This window comes from Momordica charantia, unplaced genomic scaffold (genome assembly GCF_013281855.1).
Source record: "Momordica charantia cultivar OHB3-1 unplaced genomic scaffold, Mcharantia_2.0 BLBB01000024.1, whole genome shotgun sequence".
NCBI lineage: Eukaryota > Viridiplantae > Streptophyta > Magnoliopsida > Cucurbitales > Cucurbitaceae > Momordica > Momordica charantia.
Genome location: NW_028275180.1, coordinates 21,983 through 37,348, shown reverse-complemented (window position 1 = coordinate 37,348; position 15,366 = coordinate 21,983). Strand labels below are relative to the sequence as shown.

The window sequence follows — 15,366 nt, the reverse complement described above, 5'->3', positions numbered from 1 at the left end:
CTCTTCAGGGGTTAGGCATCTCAATAGAGGGCAGGGAAAGCCACGTCGGTACAATCCCATCTCGGACCACGAACCGAGCTGCCCGCCTTGCCAACTTTCTACGCTCCTTGGGGTTCTTGTGGTGAGTTGCCCCTAATGAAGTCCGCGATCGGGTCCATCCATGAGGATTCTGGAGCGTCGATCTCCATCAGATCTGGCTCTAAGATCGAGGGATTATCTAGGATCTCGACGGGGACCGACCTGGCCAGGTCGGTCTCGTACGTCGATGCTAACTTGGCCAAGGCGTCAGCATTAGAATTTTCTGCTCGCGGAATCCGGCTTACTTCGTAAGTTCGAAACTGGGCGAGGTACGATCTGACCTTGCCCAAATACTTCTCCATTCGGGTGTCTTTGGCTTGGTACTCGTCCTTGATCTGGCTCACAACCAGCTGGGAGTCACTGAAGACCTTAACACAAGAGGCCCCCAATGCTCTAGCGATTCGCAGGCCGGCAATAAATGCTTCATACTCAGCCTTGTTGTTAGAAGTCCGGAAGCCGAACCGCAAGGCATACTCAAATCGCTCGCCCCCTGGTCCGAGCAAGAGGACCCGGCTCCGCACCCCTTCTCATTGGAGGATCTGTCGACATAGACTGTCCAAGGTAGGTCGGACTCGCTCAGCTCGGAAGGTGGTGTGAGCTCGGCTATGAAATCTGCCGCTGCTTGTCCTTTCAACGCAGTTCTGGGTTCGAACTGGATGTCGTACTCACTTAGCTCTATTGCCCACTTCATTAGGTGTCCAGAAGCTTCCGGCTTATGGAAGATGCTTTTTAGGGGCAAGTTAGTGAACACCACCACCGTATGGGCTTGGAAGTATGGTCTGAGCCGTCGGGCCGAGGTGACCAAAGCGATAGCCAACTTCTCCATCTGAGGGTATCTAGTCTCGGCTTCGGTCATAGCCTGCTTGTGTAGTAGAGTAGACCGGGTTTTGCCGCGCTTCCTCTTGCCTGATTAGGACCGAGCTGACGGCACTGTCAGACACTGCTAAGTACAATTGGAGCTTGTCCCCCGGCATGGGCTTGGCGAGCAAAGGTGCGAACAGAGGTAGCTCTTCTCAATTGCTGAAACGCTTGCTCGCACTCCGCTGTCCATTCAAACGGCCCTTTCTTTCGTAGGATTTTGAAGAAAGGAAGGCACTTATCTGTCGCTCTTGAAACAAACCGGCTCAGGGCCGCAAACCCTGCCATTGAGACACTGAAGCTGCTTCAACGTCTTCGGTGCTCCATCTCGGTCACGACTTTAATCTTTTCGGGGTTGGCCTCGATTCCCCGGTTATTCACCATGAAGCCGAGGAATTTTCCCGAGGAGACTTCAAAGGCACACTTAGCAGGGTTGAGCTTCATTTGATATGCCCTCAGAACCTCGAAGGCTTCGGTCAGGTCGGAGAGAGATGCGACTTAGACTGCTTGCTCTTGACAAGCATGTCGTCCACATACACTTCCATATTCGGCCGATCTGCTTGGCGAACATTTTGTTCACCATTATCTGGTAGGTCGCTCCTGCGTTCTTTAACCCGAAGGGCATGACCTTGTAGTAGTACCGACCTTGGTCTGTTATGAAAGCGGTATGACCTTCATCTGGGACATGCATCTTGATTTGGTTGTACCCAGAGTAGGCGTCCATGAATGTGAGCAGTTCGTGCCCGGCTATGGCGTCCACGAGCTGATCAATCCTCGGCAGTGGGAAGCAATCTTTCGGGCATGCCTTATTTAAGTTCGTAAAATCTACGCACATTCTCCACTTGCCGTTAGATTTTTTTTTAACTAATACAACATTGGAGAGCCACTCGGGATACGAAATTTCTCTTATGTATTCAGCTTTCAAAAGTTTGTTAACTTCCTCAACAATTACATCACTCCTCTCCTTGTTTATAGGTCTTCTCTTTTGTTTCACAGGTCGGAATGATGGATCTATGCTGAGGCGATGCGTCATAATTCGCGGGTCAATGCCAGGCATGTTCTCATGGGACCACGCAAAGACGTCCGAGTTGGATCTGAGGAAGTGGATTAGCTCCTCTCTGTAGGTGGCCCCCAACTTGGTTCCTATGCTTACTGCTTCTCGGGACTAAGCAGAGTAACAAGCTTGAGCTCCTCAGTGGGTGCGGCAAACTCCTTCCTCGGCAGGTCGGCCTCGAACTCGAGCGTCCCATCCCTAACGGACGAAAGTTTCGAGGGCGCAGACCGATGAGCCTTTGAGTGCGGAGACATAACACTCCCTCGAAGCGGTCTGCTCTCCTCGGACCGTGCCCACGCCATTGGGGGTGGGATACTTCAAAACTTGATGAAGGTTGAGGGAATGGCCCGAAATGAGTGGATGATGGGTCTCCCAAAGATGGCGTTATAGGCCGATCTACCGTCATTACCATGAACTCGGCCATTTGAGTGACCCGAGTTCGGTCCTGCCCCAGCGTGACCGGCAAGTCGATGCAAACCCTCTGGGATAACCGATTCTCCAGAGAACCCAACCAGCGGGGTGTCGGGCTTCTCTTCAATTGCGACCTCGTCCATCCCAAGGCGAGGTAGGTCGGTAAGGACAGGATGTTAGCGGATGCGCCCCCGTCTACCAGCACTCTCCTGACCACCACATGATCAATCAAGGGAGCAATCACAAGTGCATCATTGTGGGGCAGGTGGACCTCCTCCAAGTCTGCACCGTTGAAGGTGATTGGGCAGGTCGGCCCCTGCTCCATGATGATGCACACCTCGCGCCTGGCTGCACGGGCTAACTCCTTTCTTTTATGTCCGGACTGACCCCCGCTTGGCCCTCCAAAATGGTATTGATGACCGTAGGTCGGTCGGTGCGCCGGGGGTGGCGTCCTTGAACGCTTTCGCTCTTCCTTTTCCTCTGCTGAGCTGGTCCTGGGCTTTCCCACAAACTTCTTGAAGTAGCCATCTTGAATTAGATTCTCAATTTGGCGCTTCAACTCCCAGCAGTCTGACGTGTTGTGGCCGTGCTCCCGATGGAAGCGGCAATACTTGTCCTTGCTGCGCCTCTCCGGGGCTCCCGAAGTTTCTCAGGACGCTTGAGTAGTTTTTCCATTCCAGACTCCTCGATGTTCGTTAGGATCTCGGAAATTGGAATCGTGGTCGGGGTGAAGCGCTCGTAAGGTCGGCTCTTGGTAGGTCCGTTCTCCGCCCTTCGATACTCAGCTCGGCCGCTGGAAAAGGATCCCTTGTCCTTGGACTTGGGATCTGCCCTTTCTACATCTTTTCCACTTCTGCCCCGGCCGATCTTTCGCTCCGGTCGGCCGGTTTTGGTTCGGAGGAGCTCCTGTCCATCGATGACTTTCTTCGTCTTCTGAAGCACCTCGGCGAAGGTGGGGGGGGGCCTCCTCTCCAAGTCTCACCGTGAGGGCTTCGTCGGCTAGACCGGTGAGGAAATAGCACATGGCCGAGTCATCGGAGCAGTGTGCAACCTTCAACTGCTCCTCCTGGAATCTGGTGACATATTCTCGCAGCGTCTCACCCTCCTTCTGCCTGATGGTGGCGAGATGGGTCGCTGTCTTTTTGTCATAGTGCCGAGAAGAGAACTGGGCGAGGAACTCCCTTCTCAGTTGAGAGTAGGTTGAGATCGACCTGGTTGGCAATCTCCGATACCACAATCGCGCGCTGCCAGTAAGCGCGATCTGAAAGGCGCGGCACTTGATTGCGTCTGATGCCGCTTGGAAGTCCATGAGGCCTTCAAAGACCTCAACATAGTCCTTGGGGTCCTTCGTCCCATCATAAGGCTTCACGGTAGGAGCTTTGAACTTCGGAGGGATTGGTGCTTCCAAAACGTCCGAGGTGAAAGGTGATTCTCCCAAGTCGCCATCGTTCAGTGAATCGTCTTTCTGCTCACATTTGGCCTTTAAGGCCTCCACCTGAGCATCGAGCTCCCCCTCAGCTGGTCGAACTCCTCCCTTGTGATTATCCCTGCAGGATTGTGAGAGGATTCAGCCTGCTGGTTGGAGCTCTGTGTGAGCGGGATGGTGACTGCCCTTTTCGGAGAGACGAGCCTCTCTTTCTGTTGAGATGCTCACGGAGGTCTCCCCTCTGGCGAGTGTACCCCTCGCTCTCGTTGTCTTCGGGACGTTCCTCCTCGGCTGGGCCGAGGTGGGAACCCTTTGCTCGCGTACGTCCACGCGCGTCACTCGATTTTTAGATCGGGACCCTACGCCTGCAGCTAGCATCATTTCGTTATACATTTCCTCCATGGAGCGCATTTGTGTGCGCATTGCCTCCATCTCTCTCTTGAGCGCATCAAAGTTCTCGCTTGTTGGAGCCGGGGCTGGACCCGGGCGCCCTTCTTAGAGGTCCCACCTCGGCCACGGGTGGCCTTGGACGTCCTCGGGTGCGCAGGCAGTAGGGCAGGCGCGATGATCCGTGCCGACCTACGGAGGGGTTCCGTTGCTAGGCCGTCGTGACCTTGCCCCTCTACCGCTGCTGCTCCGACCTCCCTCTGGTGGGCATCGCTGGCAGTTAGAGTCCTTCGATCTGTCGTATTGGTCGAGTTTGCTGGTTGAACCATGTTCGCTCGCGTGTTGGTTTAAAAGAATTGGGATGACTTAGATTGTCGTTCCCCACAGACGGCGCCAAATGTTTATGCAAGGATATGCACAACAGTGTGTTCCAGATTGCAGCTCGAACTCGGCCTCCGGACCGACCTGAACACTTGGGCGGACCTGCACAAAAAGGTGAGCACTCCGACGATCAAGTCAGTATAGGTCGGATTCCCAGTTTAGTTCGAGGCCAGAAATCATCGTACCTGATCGGGGAGTAAGGTCCTCTACTTATGGGTGGTAGTCCCGCTAATCCCGCGACGGTTACATTCGGTAATCTCGGGACTGTCGGTTACACCCGGTAATCTCGGGACCGACGGTTACGCCCGATAATCACGCCGCAGACAGTTGCTCACATCGGCCCCTACCAAGCTCCCCGGTAGGTCAGACCTGGGCCAGGTTCACCTCGGCCCTCATACTTAGCATTTGTCGACGTTAGTGGCGGCCATCTCGGCTATCCGAGCTGGGCATGACTCATGAGCCATCTTGGAGCACCAATAGGGGTCCTCCACGTGTCCAGGGTATTCCCTTCCCCAAACAAACTCGTATGCAATGCACACGAGTTGTGTTTGATGTGGCTCCAACGATGCGTAGTTGGAGCCACGTGTGTTGTAGGAAATCGTGTGCAATGCATACGATTTCACCGAACTCGTGTACAATGAACATGAATTCCGTCTCCACCCCACCCCTCCCCCACCTCTCATTTTTAAACGAAAAACCCTAATCCTCTCTCTCTATTCCTCTTCTCTCTCAACTCAATTGTCGTCACACTGCCATCCGTTGCCCCCCGCTGCCTCCACCAGCCGTCGTCGGAGGTGATCTTATTCCTCCCTATTTTTTTTTTAAGTTTAGATTTTATTATGATTCCTACACTCGTAGTTCATTCAGTCATCGCATCAAGTTCAATTCATCTACCGAATTCATTACCACAACTATCACCTATTGAGGTAATACAACAAGATATGAATGATATAATTAATCATCAATCATCACATATTGCTACGCCTCAACCTCGTTGTTGAGCTCGCTCGAGAAGACGGGCTATCATATGGTACATGCGTTTTTATCGACATTCTGTAATATTTCAGTTTGTTTACTTTTAAATCAACTTGTGTACTGAACTTTTATTAATGGATTTGAAATTAGTTTATATTGAAGTTAATTTTTATTATAATGCGGTAGATGAATCTAGTATACTGAATTTTTATTAATTAACTTGTGGTACATGAATTTAGTTCACAATTCAACCAGCAGTAGAAGACTAAGAAAAATTTCAAAAAAAAAAAAAAAAATCAAGACAAATCGCATCTGGTATAAAAAAATTAAAATGAATATATATAATTTTTTTTTCTGGGTCAAAACTTGTACATAGAGAACTCGTGTACAATGTACACGATTTACCCGGTACGCGAGTTCCCTCAAATCGTATAGAATGTACATGTTTTTCAGATCAATTGGTACATTGTAATTCGTATATGTTGTTCACGAGTTTTGACTTTGACCCTAACCATCCTAGTTTTATCAATACTTTTGGGATGTATCCTATTTTAGATTTATATTATTTTATTTACTTTTTTTTTTTATTTTAGTTTGTAATCCACCTTAAATTTGTAATTTAATAAATTACATTATTTATGGAATTGCCCGTTTAAGTCTAGTGGTGATTTGATATGATTTTAGAGCAGAAAATCTTAAATTGAATCCTATTGAACATATGCTATCACATTAACAATTTGTGAGTGTGTGAATAGGTTTTACCAGAGGTGTTCAAAAAACCACATCTGACGAACCCAACCCAACTTCGAGTTGGGTTCAATTAATTACCAGTTCGGGTTGGGTTGTGAAATTTCCAACCCGACCAAGTCGGGTCGGGTCTCAAGTTCAACACTCGACCTGGTGATATCTTTATATATATATATTATATAATTTTTAAAATTATAAATATATAATAATATTTTTATCTATAATCCTAACCCGTGATTGTTGGTTTTTTAACTTTGAATCTTCACTTTCACTCGACCTCTCTCTCAAAGCCTCAATCCTCCGTATTATTCTCTCGCTCAAACTCCCCGTCGCCACCGGCCTTTGCAGCTTCCGTCGCCACCGGCCTTTGCAGCTTCCGTCGCCGCTCGCTGCACTAGCTTCCGTCGCCACTTGTCTTCGCCTGTCGCAGCCCGTCGTCGCCGTCGTAGCCCACCATCGCCGTCGCAGTAGCTTCAGGTCAAAATTTCTCTGATCTAAATCAATTCGTAAATGGGTTGGGTTTATACCATCCATGGGTGTGGGGAGAGATTGGTGGGTTGGGTGGTTCCAGGTTGTATCGTCTCTGTAATCGGCAAGGTAATCCTTTTCTCGTCAATTAGGGAACAAGAAAATAGGGCTCGATATGGGAATTAGGACTGACTAAGGAGATGTTAGATTATGTTGGTCTACTGCTTTATTTTATTTTATTTTTTTATCTTTTTTGGATTTTTGAGCCATCGTGGTATTAAAGATATAAAATGATTTTAGTTTATCTTAACCTAACAACCTCATCTTCTAATTTTAGTTGTGATTTGATATGGTTTTTGAGTAGAAGATCTTAAATTCAGTTCCAATTGGAAAGTGTTTGCTTAGTTTGTTTGGGTTGGGTTCCCTCTACCCCAGCCCTTAGGCTGTTCCTCTCTCTCTCTCTCTTTTTTTTTTGTCTGTATGAATGTTTCTTATCTAAAAAAAACCAATAACCTTGTGGGAGTTCAAAAGATTACATAAATTTCATGCCCATGCTCGCTAATCTACGGCTTTGGTGATGTGTACTTCCAATTTTCATTTCCAATTACAGTTTTTCGTATGCATACATACATACAAGCGAATAGACAATAAATGCGGCTGCCTTTTTAATGTTACCATTTCTATCTCTTGCATTTCCAACATATATACGATTTGTCAATTATCAGTAGACTAAGTACTTCCCAAATTCCATCTTAATAGGTAAGCAGTTGATTTCCCAAATCCAATCTATGGCTTTGCTTTTTCTCTACTAGAAAAAGCAATAAAACCTGATTTTAGATAGGGTAAACATTGTCAATCCAAGAGTCTTGCAACTCTTCTTGCCTTAAATTACATATTTTGTTTTGTTTGTTTTTTTTCCTTTTCTAAAAAGAGGAAACTATTTAAGAACTTTTATGTGCTCAAATTATTGTGTTTAAAACTACAGAGTAATGGGGTTTAACTTTTAACTGTTAACCTAATTAACAAATATCAAAATATTGTTTTTGTTTGAATAGAAAAACTTTACCGATTCTTGTCTCCCTCACGGGCCGACTTTGGGGTCTCAATTCTAAAGCAAAGGCTTCAGACTCTTCGTGCACTTAATCTCACTCTCTTGGACGGCGAGACTTCTCTCGATTTTCTCTCTCCCTCAATCTCACTCACTCTGCTAGTTCAAGGTTGGTTTCAGCTTAAATCTGTTATTTTTAAGGTTTTATGATTGGTGCGATTAATTGTTTCTTTTCTTTTCTTTTTGTTTTTTTTGATCTTGCCCAATCTGTCTGTCTCTTATAGTTCCATAATGCTCTTCGAATGTAAAATATCAAGAATTAATTAGGACTATTTTCTTTTAGCTCCAGTATGTAATGATGATTCAATTGTTCCCGTCGCAGTTTTGTTTATTACTAATGTACATTTTAGTTAATCTACTGTTTATCACTTTATTCTTTCATGAGCATGGTGATTTTTGCAAATGGGAGTTATAAATTTATTTATTTATTTTTTTGAATGTCACTATGTAGATGAGTGTCAGCTGTAGACTTTCATTCCGATAAGAGTTATCTCTTTTGATGATGTTACCTGGTACATAAGCATATTACATTTGTAGTTTCTATTAATGATCTTCAGACGTTGATTTCTCCATATTTATTGTACTTTTGTATTTCGATGAGTTTCAATTTTCTGGGGTTTGTGTTTCAATCTTAATATTGAAGCTTCAGCTACCATATCATCTCTCGATCATGTATTTAAAGTTTTATATATTAAAAGTGCATCTAAAGTTTACCTAACTTATGTGTTTTTCCCACCATTGTGTTCCCCATATTTGTTATAATTTTGTGTTTCATTGAGCTTGAAGCTTTATCTACCACAATCTTTGAAGTGAGTTTAAAATATTTATTTGTTTACTTGTGTTTTGGGGATTTGGTGGGGCAATTTGGCTATTTGAGGGGTTTTAATGGGTTTTATAGCAGACGGGCTTGTGGAGCATTCATGGGTGGGGAGAGAGATTGATGCAGCTTAGAAAGGGAAATATTATTGATAAGATTCTGACTTCAAAGATACAACAAAGGCCTTTAAATAGGCAAAACAAGCAAAGCTCACGGTAACTACAAGTCTACAAGTTACCAAGGAGTAAACTAACTAATAGAACTAAAAGACTTTAAGATAACTAGAAAGCCTTAAGCCCTAAAGGAACTTATATATGATGAGTTACATCAATTAACCTCCCCCTAAAATTAAACTCGCCCTCGAGTTAATCAGCTAACATGAAAGTATCCGGTGCAGAATAAGGATGAATGTCTGGAACATTGAAAATAGGACTTATGTTGAAATATGAGGGGAGTTCTATTTTATAAGCATTAGGCTCGTATTTCTTGAAGACTTCAAAGGGTCTGAACTTCTTCTTCTGCAACTTATGGCAGAACCAGTTGGGAGGTGACCTTTGGAGAGATGGATCATAACAAGGTCTCCTTCTTTGAAGTCTTGAGCATGGCGTTTTGTGTCAGCCTTCCTTTTGTAGTTAGAATTAGCCTTCTTAATGTGATCCTGAACTTCTTGATGTAGTTGTTTAATCCTCTTCGCCATTTGAGCAGCTTCCATACTAAAATCAACAGAAGAAGGGATATTAGCCAAGTCAACAGTTAATCGAGGAAGTTTAGTATAAACTATCTCAAATGGTGACTTGCCTGTGGTTCTATTCTGCATGTGGTTGAAGGCAAATTCGGCCTGTGCAAGAGTTGAATCCCATTGCTTTGGTCTGTCACTACAAAGGCAGCGTATAAGGTTGCCAAGTGTCCTCTTAGTCACCTCCGTTTGCCCATCAGTTTGGGGTGATTCTTTGTACTATATTTAAGAGATGTGTCAAACTTCTTCCATAGTGTTTTCCAAAATTGACTTAGGAATTTGACATCCCCATCCGAAACAGTTGACTTTGTTATGTGCCATGAAGACGAACAATTTCTTTAAAGAAGTTGTTTGCCACATAGACAGCATCCGAGGTTTTCTTGCATGCTAAAAAGTGTGCCATCTTGCTGAAACAGTCAACCACAACCAAGACAGAATCAAAGCCAAGGGTAATCCCAAGATGAAATCCATAGATAAATCCTCCCGTATAGTTTCGGGAGTGGGAAGGGGAGTATATAGTCCTGTATTGAGCTTGGTGCCTTTTGTTTGACGAACAAAGCATTTAGAAACATAGATGACCACATATTTTCTTAATTGAGGCCAGTAGAAACGGGTAGCCACAAGGTGGATGGTTTTATCACGACCAAAATCAAAATGTCCAGCCAACCCCCCCAAATGCAAGTCCTTAATTAGGGCTGTTCTTAAAGATGTGCCGGGAATGCAAAGTTGATCTCCTTTAAAGAGATAACCATTCAGTAAATGAAAATCCCCTGAATTACTGTTGTCATTGCATTTTCCAAGCATCATTGAAATCTGGATCGTTTGCATAAGAGGATGGGAAGTTAGAAAAAACTATAATTTCACCTTGCAATAGAGTTAATAATGTTCCCGTTCGACTAAGTGCATCTGCTGCCTTGAAAGTCCCATCCTTATATTTGATGACAAAGTCAAACTGTTGCAAAAATGATAGCCATCTCGCGTGCATTCTGCTAATGTTCTTTTGAGTTTGAAGAAACTAAAGAGAGAAATGATCAGTAAATTAAATAAATTCATTACACAGTAAGTAGTGTTCCCATTGTTTGAGTGCGCAGACAACGACATATAACTCTTGCTCATATGTACTACAATTTTGGCGAGATGGGCTTAATTTTTCACTAAAATACTCTATAGGGTACCGGTTTTGGGATACGACAGCCCCAATTCCTAGTTCGGATGCATCTACAGCTACCTCAAAAGGTTGGGTAAAGTCAGGGAGGTGAAGGACTGGACTTTGTGTGAGTTTCTCTTCGAGGATTTTGAAACTATTGGTTTGGGCAGTGTCCCAGTGGAAGTTTCCTTTCTTAAGGCAATCTGTTAAGGGACTAGCTAAGGTGCTAAAGTTTTTTATGAATTTTCAATAAAAGGAGGCTATCCCTAGAAATATTGTATATCTTTGATAGTTTGTGGTTGGGGCCATTCCAATATAGCTTTGAGTCTGGAAGGATCCATTCGAATGCCATCAGCACTAATAATGAAACCTAAGAAGGAGATTTCAGTAACTAAGAAGACGCATTTTTTTAGATTTATCACAAGTTGGTGCTCATGTAAAGTAGTGAATAGTAGGTTAAGATGTTCTAGATGGTCCTCCCTATTCTTGCTATACACCAAGATATCTCGAAGTAAACAACAGTAAATTTATTGAGAAAATGGAGAAGTACTTGATTCATCAAATGCATAAAAGTGCTGGGGGCATTATAGATCGAATGACATAATCAACCATTCAAACAAACCTTCGTTGGTCTTAGAAGCAGTCTTGCACTTGTCCCCTGGTCTTATGAAAATTTGATGGTATCCGCTACGTAAATCTACTTTAGAGAAGATTTACAGAAGAAGTGAGCTCTGCCCAATTGGTCTAGCAAGTCATTAATCCGAGGTATAGGGAATCTGTATTTGACAATAATCTTATTAATTACCCTACTATTGACACACATCCTTCAAGAACCATCTTTTTTGGGAGTAAGTAGGGCAGGGACCGCACACAGCTTAGACTCAGCTGAATATGCCCTTTTTCAAGAAGCTGCGTGATGCAATCATGGAGGATCTTATACTCTGCGGGGCTCATTCCTTAATGAGGTAGATTTGGGAATGTGGCACTCGGGATTAAGTCAATGTGACGTTGTATGTTGCATAGGGGAGGTAAGGAGTTTTGGAGTTTGAACAATTGTGGAAATTTGTAAAGGATGTTTTGTATAGGTTGTGGGGTGTCTGCCATGGACAGATTCTCTAAGCTGATTTATTTGATGACCAGACCTGGAATAGGCTCTGTTTGATGGATTAAAAGCTGTTTCCCGCTGTAGATATGGAATAGATGACCTTTATCAATGCCTTTAGAGGATGTTGGGTTGTTTAAAGGTAAAAGGACCACAGTTTTTCCCATCCAAGAAAACTTGTATGTGTTTTCTAGTCGTTTAAGCTTGAATATCGTATTGCCAATATCTTCCCAAAAGAATATGGCATACATCCATATCCAAGATACATGTGATTTGATCTTTGTAACTATTCCCAATAGAAAGGGAACTGTACATATGGTATTGACCAATGCCTCTCCTCCTTTCCTAATCTAACTTACTTTGTAAGAAGTAGGGTGAGGAGAGACTTTGAGATTCAACGTTGCTGTCACTAGCTTGCTAGATACCACATTTTCAGTATTCCCACTATCTATTATTAAACCACTATCTATTCATTCCAAGACACATGTTACCTGTTCACCTTCATCCGGCTCTAGATAAGCGACCACTTCATCCGATTCTTGGTCACAAGTTGGACAATACATGTTTGCTTCCTTTTCCTATCTCCATTGTTTTCCCTTTCGAACTGTAGTTCAAAAGTTGATTTTATATTATGATTGTCATCGGCAACAATTAGTCTGCAAACTTCGTTGCATTTAAAAAACATAGGCTTAGTGAAGTAAAGCACAGGCTCAGTGCATTTAACAAATTAACGCACAAAGAATTGAAGTATTTATTTATTTTTTTTTCAGGAGGTTGTGGCTTATTAATTGATTTGTCAATGTTTCAATTGAAGTATTCATATTTTTTCTTTATACTGGACAACTAGTAAGAACTCTGTTAGATGTAAACAAAGATTAAAACAAAATCATCAGTTTATTTTATAGAAGGATAAGAGTTTGGCTAAATTCATGAAACAAAAACGACACTTTTGTAGGTTATTTCTATACTGCAAATCCTTCTTATATTCAAGTCCATAGCCATTTTTAGCCACTTGCACTTTTTCCATAAAATAATATTACTGGAGCTTAAGCCACTTGCATATATTTATCTATAAAGCAATATGAGCTCATCAAGAAGTTAGCCTTAGGGGGCATGTGAGCGTGATACAAGCAGTAAATCGTATGTGCAAGTGCTGTAATCGAGACGATATAAATCGGGCATGCGAGCACCGTAATCAGTTGGATTGTTCGGACCACCATGATACGGGCAGTAATAGTGATGAATACTCAGGGCAAGCCTCGTTTTGCTAAGTTCTATGATTTTCAGGTCCTTTTTTGCGAATTTCGTTTCGTGTTTTCCTATTGCTTTTTTCATTACCGTCTAATTTTGAGTTCTTGAATTCAGCCTGTAGAGAAGCAGCAGGATCTCATTCGCAGCGTCTACGGAGGTTGGCAATTTTGTCTTTCGATTATATTTTTGTAATTTACTAAAATAATCAGGAGTATTTCCACTATTGCAGCTATGGTTTCTTTAACCTTAATTTCTATTTTGCTTTCTTCTTCTTTTCGGTTTGGAAAAGTACTCTCCAGTCGAGCTGAAAACGTCAGCAATTTCGTGGAGGCCGAGTCCATCTTTGGTCCGGTAATTTTTTGTTGATCGCATAATTCATTGTCCAATAATTTCCTTCTGGTCATTACTGTGTATAGGATGTATTGTATTTATAAATCTATGATTCTCGGAGAAGCTAGATATTTGTCGAAATGAATATCTATTTGGCATTATTTAACCAATTATAATATATTTACAGAATGGCCTTTGTTATTAGTGGACTTGTTAGTGCTAATGCCAGATAAATTTAGTTCTATGTCGCTTGCTGTGCAGAAGTCTCTTTAACTTTGCCTTCAATGAACCACGAGGATTGTACTTTTCTTTTTGCTGCAGGACTCTCGTCTTGTATACAAACACTTTGCAACCCTTTATTTCGTGTTTGTATTTAACGGCTCTGAGAATGAGCTTGCCATGCTTGACCTGATTCAAGGTGCGTCCAACTGTCTTGGATTGGTGACCACTGAATCAATCTTGATCTAAATATTATTTACATGTAAAACTACACGTTACCTATGCTGTGAGTTTAGTACTTGATTCCTCAAGTTTTAAACTCGATGTTATCATGTTATGTTTTGATGTTTTTTAGTTCATAATTACAAGAAGTGTTTAGAGAAGCAATTGATACAAAGAATAATGAAACGTGGGCTTAGAATTCTCTTACTTAAGATACCTAAATAATTGCCCAGACTCCAAGAAGTATGTTTTTTCATTAAAGTTTCATGAATCAAGTCATATATTTGAATGTAGCTGAATCTGGATCTTATCTTTACAAGTTTTTCATTTCAAGTATCTAGTAGGATGACGTGATTAGTATTGTAATCTTGTGTTACTCTTTAATTGACTTCTCATTTTAAGTCCTGCTGCTTCAGTTTTTGTAGAAACATTGGACAAGTGTTTCAAAAATGTATGTGAGCTTGACTTAGTGTACAATTATAGCAAGGTTTGCTCTCTCTCTCACACAAATACTATACAGTCTTCTCACACACAAGTTTGCTTTTGAAATGGCCTCAAGCTAAGGGTGTACACGGTTTGGGTTGGGTTGAGGGGGTTTTTTGGACCAACCCGGGTTGGTAGGTTTAGTGACCTGATAGAATCAAATTAATTGAGCAACACAACCCAACCCAGCCCTTGTATTTTTTGGTTGGGTTGGGTTGAGTTGGGTTGTTGCTCCTTTTTTATTTTTTTATATAGATCGAGATTAATAAAACGAAACGAGAGATTAGAAGAAGAAAATTTTGACAAAAAAAAAAAGGTGAATAAGTGTGTTTGGCTCCTCTTACAGCAAAAGATAAAAAAGGGAAGAATCGTTGTGAGAGAAGAGATGAAAGAGATGAGGTGAGGGTTGAGGAATATGGAGAGTCAGAGACGAGGGATTGTCGGAGAAGATTGTGGTGCTGGCGGTGAGACGAACAAGAGGGGGAGGGCATGCGAGATGGGGCATGGGAGGGAGATGAGAGAAGGGAGGGGGTTGTCCAGGTTGTTTGGATTTCTAAAATATCCAACCCCCGAACCGAAATTTCGGATTTCTAAAAACCAACCCAATCCAAACTGAAATTTTTTAAAACCCAACCCAACACTTATGGTTTGGGGGTTGTCCAGATTGTTTGGGTTACCGAGTTTCTTTAACACCCCTACCTAATGCACTCCGTTGATTACATGACTGTCAATGCATTCTTCTCAACATTTAAATTTGAAATAAAACTTCCATGCAGATGCATACTATTTTGGATGAAATCATTTCTGGTGGCCAAGTGCTAGAGACTAGTTCTTCTGAAGTGATGAAGGCAGTTGAAGAAATATCGAAGTGCTCTCTCTCATCCAAGAAAATGTTTATTGTTTTGTGTGGTTTTAAGTATTTTAATACATGTTGATGTTATTGCACTGGCATTGCAGGTTAGAGACAAACTCAAATGCTATCAACTTCGTCTCCAAAACGGTCTCGGGTTGGCGGGGTTGAGTTTGTTGGTTTAAGCGAGCTCGTTAAACAATTTGGAATGTATTCTTTTGATGCCTCGTCTTCAAATTTTCTCTTGATCCGTTGATTTTAATTGATTACTTGGATTGACAAGTCACCATTTATCTTATTTGAAGACACATTTTGA

General features: G+C 42.7%; 1 protein-coding gene across 5 annotated transcripts; it reads left to right on the top strand.

Annotated features, from left to right (window-relative positions):
* The first annotated feature begins 6,566 nt into the window (after window positions 1–6,566).
* LOC111025475 (AP-3 complex subunit sigma) lies at window positions 6,567–15,366 on the top strand. 5 transcript variants are annotated; one of them, XM_088118198.1, is made up of 10 exons: window positions 6,567–6,794; window positions 7,841–8,002; window positions 8,345–8,405; window positions 12,804–12,982; window positions 13,061–13,103; window positions 13,236–13,297; window positions 13,598–13,694; window positions 14,134–14,204; window positions 14,977–15,068; window positions 15,158–15,366. In XM_088118198.1, exons 4-10 carry the CDS (start codon window positions 12,914–12,916, stop codon window positions 15,219–15,221), a joined length of 498 nt encoding a protein of 165 aa, XP_087974324.1. In that variant the 5' UTR covers window positions 6,567–6,794; window positions 7,841–8,002; window positions 8,345–8,405; window positions 12,804–12,913; the 3' UTR covers window positions 15,222–15,366. The 5 variants fall into 5 exon arrangements, with proteins under 5 accessions (XP_087974324.1, XP_087974321.1, XP_087974322.1 ...); XM_088118195.1 differs by having other exon boundaries at window positions 12,773–12,982; XM_088118196.1 differs by lacking the exon at window positions 8,345–8,405.

Excerpts from the sequence above, each read along its gene's own strand:
- LOC111025475 (XM_088118196.1), top strand. The coding sequence starts at position 12,914 with ATGATACGGGCAGTAATAGTGATGAATACTCAGGGCAAGCCTCGTTTT. Across the intron at positions 12,983-13,060 it reads CTAAGTTCTATGATTTTCAG|CCTGTAGAGAAGCAGCAGGA; the intron begins GTCCTTTTTTGC and ends TCTTGAATTCAG. Across the intron at positions 13,104-13,235 it reads CATTCGCAGCGTCTACGGAG|TACTCTCCAGTCGAGCTGAA; the intron begins GTTGGCAATTTT and ends GGTTTGGAAAAG.